Here is a 6,583-nt window from a genome sequence, read left to right as displayed (position 1 = left end):
GATCCAGGTCACACCTGACCCAGTTACCACCTGACCTAGGTCACACTTGACCCAGTTACCACCTGACTTAGGTCACACCTGACCCGGGTTAATCCTGACCCAGGTCACCCCTGACCCAGGTCACCCCTGATCCAGGTCACACCTGACCCAGTTACCACCTGACCTAGGTCACACTTGACCCAGGTCACCCCTGACCCAGGTCACACCTGACCCAGTTACCACCTGACCTAGGTCACACTTGACCCGGGTCAACCCTGACCCAGGTCACACCTGATCCAGGTCACACCCAGTGGTGGGTAGTAATGCATTACATTTACTTTGTTACATGTACTTGAGTATTTTTTTTTTTAATAAATTATACTTTTAATAGTAGTTATGTACTTATAATATGCATATGTACTTCTATTCCGTTTCTTTGGGCTACATGCGTGTCGTTACATCACTTTAACCTATTGTCTGACACTTGGTTAACTACTGTATATACTGCTTTTTAGCAGGTGTAGCGGGACCAGTTTTAATGCAACGTAGAGAATACATACAGTATATCATGTGAAACTAGAGAACCTAAGGATTAAACACTTATCAAGCATATCATGCTAGCTTATCAACAAGGGGATGAAATAACACTTCATAGTTGAGCTAAATTACTGACTCAATGTTTTTCAACCTTGGGGTCGTGACTCAATGTGGCGTTACCTGGAAATAAAATGGGGTCGCCTGAAGCGTCTAGTAATATTAAAATAAAAATATATTACTGTTTTTATTTATATATTTTTATTTATATATTTTGCACAACTAAAAAAACAGTACATAATACCACAGAAATAGACATTGAAGAGGCAGAAAGCTCAAAGAGCTTAGATATTAAATTTTTTTTCAAATCACACACAATCTCAAACAACTGTTTCACTTTCTCTAAAATAATTCAAATAAAATGCAGTATATATTGTCACTTTCTGAACTAATCCTTACAACCGTACTCTGTATTTGTAACACAGTAAAACAAACATTATCAAAAAACGAATTTTAGAGAAAAAGTCTCTGTGGTTGCCAGATATTTCTGATATAAACATGGGACCATGACCCAAAAAAGGTTGGAATCCACTGATATACATTTTTATTTTATTTATTTATTTATTTTTTTTGTTATTTTAATGACCGTATCCAAGCCTCTCATTCAGGGAGTGATGGTTTGTTTTTGAAGTAATAATAATTTGAGTATTTATTTATTTTTTTTACAAGATACACCACTTTTTTACTCTTACTGAAATACTTATTTTCATGAGTAGTTTTAGTTCCACTTGAGTAATGATATAACGTAACAGTGCTTTTACTTTAGTACCGTTGTTGTTTATTCTACCCAACTCTGGTCACACCTGACACAGGTCACAGGTGCAGCGACTTACACAACCAACCAGGTGTTAGATTTCAACACAACGAGGTTGTGCTGGGGCTAAAGGGCCAAGGTTCTACCTGTGCTGATGATCCAGTATGTCTCCTCCTCCCTCCATCCTCCTCCTCCTCTTCCTCTGACTCCGACCAGGTGCTCTGGAGATGAGGATGATGACGCAGAACATCAGGACCCTCTTCCTCATCATCTCCATCATCTTCTACCTGCTGATTGGAGCCGCGGTCTTCGATGCACTGGAGTCTGACAGCGAGAGCTCCAGGAGTAGAGCTCTGGAGCAGAAGCTGAATGAGCTGAAGCGAAAGTACGGCTTAAAGGAGGACGAGTACAGAGAGATAGAGAGAGTGGTGCTGCAGTCAGAGCCTCATCACGCTGGGAGGCAGTGGAAGTTTGCTGGGTCGTTTTACTTTGCCATCACTGTCATCACCACCATCGGCAAGTACATTTGTATCATTGATGGAAAAAACTATATATATCAAAAACACATTTTACATCTTTTTTATTGTTTGATTATAGTAATGAAATAATGAAATACAGCTCATTAGTTTACATGTTGACTATAAATAGTAGTGAATGTTTCACAATTACTTTTAAAGTTGCTGGCAGCTCATTTCTTGCTATCATAACAACTGAATAGTTGTGTTTTTCAACCTTGGGGTCGAGACCCCTTGTGGGGTTGCCTGGAGTTTAGTTAATTGATCAAAAATTGCATTTCTTTCCCATGCACCCTTAAAGATGAGAGGTTAGTGACAATAAGTAAAGGTCCAGTGTCTTAAAAAACCTTAAAATCTGCTCGTATTGACTCCAGGAATATGTTGTGTTCTATGATTGTTAGTATAAATAGATTGCTTTGCCTTCAAGTTCTCTGAAAAGTTAATTCTATTGCTGGCGTCTGCGCCGGGGTTGGGGCGGGGTTGCTTGGCGCTCCGGGATGGTGCTCTTTGCTGGGGGGCGGCTCTAGCTGTTCCGGTGGTTGAGGTTGGTATTGGCCTCTTGGTAGGTCTGTCCTGCTATCTGCGGGTTGGTGGGTGGGTGGGTTCTGCACCTTTGGCTGGGGGCTGCTGCTCCGCATCGGTTATGTGCCATTGGCGGGCCTCTCTCCCGCGGTGGCGGCCGCCGGTCGCTCTTGCGCCGGGGGGGCATTGCCCTGTGGCTTGCGCCCTTGGTGGTTCCCTGTCCTGCGGCGGTGCCCTTGGGGTCTGGCAGGCCTGGCCGGCTGGCTGGGCCGGTCCTGGCGGGGGTCTTCCAGGGCGGTTGGTGCGGGCCGCGCCCTACCATGCCAGCGGGTGCGGCGCCGGGTGGCCCCGGCTTGGGCGGCGCCCCGTGAGCCGGGCTCTGCGGTGTGGCTGGGCCCTTTGGGGGTGGGGGGGGGCTGTCTTGGGCTCATCGCGCGGGCGGCATCGAGGAAAGGCAATCTGGCGCGCTTTGGGGTGCTTGGTCGGTGCACCTGGGGGCCGGCGGGGCAACTTGCAGCATCCCCTTGGTGCCCTCGGTGACTATGGGCGTGGTCGCTGTCCCTGGGGCGCTGCTCTCGGTGCTGCTTCTGTTCCGGGTCCTTCTGGCCTGGGGTCCGGTCCCTGCTGGCTCTGGGCAAACCGGTGGGCGCCCGCTGGCTGCCCATTTGGCACAGCTCTGGCCGTCTGCTGGGAGTGGGCGGGGGGCTCTCTGGGCCCTCCCCTCGGGGGTTGGGTAGTTGGGTGTGGGTGGGTGGAGGGGGCGGGATGCTGGCGTGGGGGATTGGGGTTGGGGATTGGGGTCGGTGGCGGGATGCGCTGGGTGCTCGGCTGCTTGGGGCTTCCTAATAAAAGATTTCTGGTATGGTGTAGTATACATATATGGTTTAGTATACATTGTGTAGTATACACAAATTGTGTAGTATACATATATGGTTTAGTACACATTGTGTAGTATACACACATTGTGTAGTATACATGGTGTAGTATACATATATGGTGTAGTATACATGGTGTATTATACATATATGATGTAGTATACATTGTTTAGTATACATATATGGTGTAGTATACATGGTGTATTATACATATATGGTGTAGGGGCGACCGTGGCTCAGGTGGTAGTGGGTCGTCTTCTGATCGAGAGGTTGGGGGTTCGATCCCAGTACCTGACTATGTGTCGGAGTGTCCTTGGGCAAGACACTGAACTCTAAGTTGCTCCCAGTGGTCGACTAGTGCCTTGCATGGCAGTCCTGTCCCACTGGTGTGTGAATGTGAGAGTGATTGGGTGAATGAGCTGATATGTAAAGCGCTTTGAGACTGTTTCAGTGTGGTGATAAAGTGCTATATAAAGTCCATTTACCGTTTACCATTTAGTATACATTGTTTAGTATAGATATATGGTGTGTTATACATGGTGTAGTAAACATTGTGTAGGAGGCAGGTCATGTCAGGAGGAGTGTCGGTCCGTACAGTGTGAGAACATGAATCGTGAGCTGTGCACAAGTTGAGCTGGAGCTGAGTACAACGCCTTCATTTATAACTAAGTACAAACTTGGGCACGTTAATGTTGAAATACTTCGTTTTCCTGCCTAAAAAACCTGTGGCCCACTGATAATCAAACTGGTCCGTATTTGGCCCTTGAACTTAAATGAGTTTGACACCCCTGCCCTATGCTATTTTGCTAATTCAGTTAAATCAGAGAGTTTGGAACCAAACCATCAATTTGTTTTATGTTTGTAGGTTATGGCCACGCTGTTCCACGCACCAACGCTGGTAGAGCCTTCTGCATGGTCTATGCAGTTCTAGGGATTCCTCTGACCCTGGTCATGTTCCAGAGTCTGGGGGAGAGGATCAACATGTTGGTGAGATACCTTCTGTGCAGAGCCAAGCAGGGCCTGGGCTTCCAGAGGACCGAGGTGTCCATGGGGAACATGGTCCTGGTGGGTTTCCTGTCCTGTTCCAGCACTTTGTGCATCGGAGCCGCTGCCTTTGCTCACTTTGAGAACTGGACGTTCTTTAACGCCTGCTACTACTGCTTCATCACGCTCACCACTATCGGCTTCGGGGACTTTGTGGCCCTGCAGAAGAAAGACATCCTCCAGAACCAACCTCCTTATGTGGCCCTCAGCTTCATGTATATCCTGGTTGGGCTGACAGTGGTTGGGGCGTTTCTGAACCTGGTGGTGTTGAGGTTTCTCACTGTGAATGCTGACGTGAGGGCTGCGAGTGAAGGAGAGGAGCATGGATCACCAGAAGACACCAGAACAGTCAGACTTATGGAGGATGGCCACATTCTGGGTCCACCCATGGAGAGCTGCAGCAGCTGTAGCAGCCTCTTTCCCTCCCCAGCAGAGGAGCACAGACTGCTTAGTGTGGAGCTTCCTGAGCCCAGCAGAAGACTCAGAACCCTGCTCTCCTGTGTGTGCTGTGGTCTGGACGTTCACAGCCCAGAGTCTCAGTCCTACGACTCCCACCACACCAGGGGCCACAGCAACCCCGTCTTCTACAACTCCATCTCCTACAGGGTGGACCACAGCTGCTGCAGATCCTGCACAGCGTCGTCTCCTCTGGACAAGCATCACAGGAGGCGCTGGTCACTCTGACGGTGAAGGTGCTGACTTCCTGTGCAAGCAACACAAATATGATCAAACGTTTTATAAACTGTAAAATATCTCCCTAAACATGAACGTACCACCTGTCCATGTCAGTCAGTTTCTTTCTTTCATCACATCACCTCAGACAGATGACTAGATTTATTAACATAATCAATAACTCTGATACATGTAACGCCACAAGCTCCATCAAGGTTCTCTGCTTCCTGCACCAGATGCCAAAGACATCTTCCAATCTGACTCCATCTTCTTTTATCGTGTTTCATTCCATAGTTCAGAGTGAAGCGGTGGGGGTATGACCCCCTACTCTTCACCATTTGTTAACAGCATGATAAGGATGTTGTCCAGGGGTCGTTATTCCTCATCTGATTCCTGTTTCAAGAATTAGTTCTTCTGGCCTCGCATCGACTCCTTTTTACGATGCTGTGTGTGTGTCCAAGCATTTACTAACTAACACTACGTCCCCTCTAAACGTGATCCTTCAACTACTAAAGCAAATTACATATAAGCTAATACCATAATCTGACACACCATAAAAAGATTCAGATTAGATAAATATCGGGCCTCTAAATGTTTATAACAGAGATGATAACTGGGAACCCATGGGGCCACAAAATGACTTTAAAAACACACACAACTACAAATTAGATAAAAGTCTTTAAATTACCCCTAACAGTGCACCAAAAACCCTGAAAAATATATATTATATAACCATAAATACACAACAGCATGTCAAAGATACACAACAGCATGTCAGATACACAACAACATGTCAGATACACAACAGCACGTCATAGATACACAACAGCATGTCAAAGATACACAACAGCATGTCAGATACACAACAGCATGTCAAAGATACACAACAGCATGTCAAAGATACACAACAGCATGTCAGATACACAACAGCATGTCAGATACACAACAGCATGTCAAATACACACAACAGCATGTCAGATACACAACAGCATGTCAAATACACACAACAGCATGTCAGATACACAACAGCATGTCAAATACACACAACAGCATGTCAGATACACAACAGCATGTCAGATACACAACAGCTTGTCAGATACACACAACAGCATGTCAGATACACAACAGCATGTCAAAGATATACAACAGCAGCAACACAACAGCATGTCAGATACACAACAGCATGTCAGATACACAACAGCATGTCAGATACACAACAGCATGTCAGATACACAACAGCATGTCAAAGATACACAACAGCATGTCAGATACACAACAGCATGTCAAAGATACACAACAGCATGTCAGATACACAACAGCATGTCAGATACACAACAGCATGTCAGATACACAACAGCTTGTCAGATACACACAACAGCATGTCAAAGATACACAACAGCATGTCAGATACACAACAGCATGTCAAAGATACACAACAGCATGTCAGATACACAACAGCATGTCAGATACACAACAGCATGTCAGATACACAACAGCTTGTCAGATACACACAACAGCATGTCAAAGATACACAACAGCATGTCAGATACACAACAGCATGTCAAAGATACACAACAGCATGTCAAAGATACACAACAGCATGTCAAAGATACACAACAGCATGTCAA

The 6,583-nt window shown here is 45.9% G+C and overlaps 1 protein-coding gene across 1 annotated transcript; it reads left to right on the top strand.

Annotated features, from left to right (window-relative positions):
- The first annotated feature begins 1,560 nt into the window (after positions 1-1,560).
- On the top strand, positions 1,561-6,040 carry LOC114463675 (potassium channel subfamily K member 15-like). Its single transcript, XM_028447375.1, has 3 exons — positions 1,561-1,843; positions 4,105-4,650; positions 4,714-6,040. The coding sequence occupies exons 1-3, from the start codon at positions 1,561-1,563 to the stop codon at positions 4,965-4,967; spliced, it is 1,083 nt and encodes a 360-aa protein (XP_028303176.1). The 3' UTR covers positions 4,968-6,040.
- Positions 6,041-6,583: the final 543 nt, after the last annotated feature.

This window comes from Gouania willdenowi, chromosome 5, assembly GCF_900634775.1.
Source record: "Gouania willdenowi chromosome 5, fGouWil2.1, whole genome shotgun sequence".
Taxonomy (NCBI): Eukaryota; Metazoa; Chordata; class Actinopteri; order Blenniiformes; family Gobiesocidae; genus Gouania; species Gouania willdenowi.
Note: the sequence above shows the minus strand (reverse complement) of the source record. Positions and strands in the feature narration are given on the sequence as shown.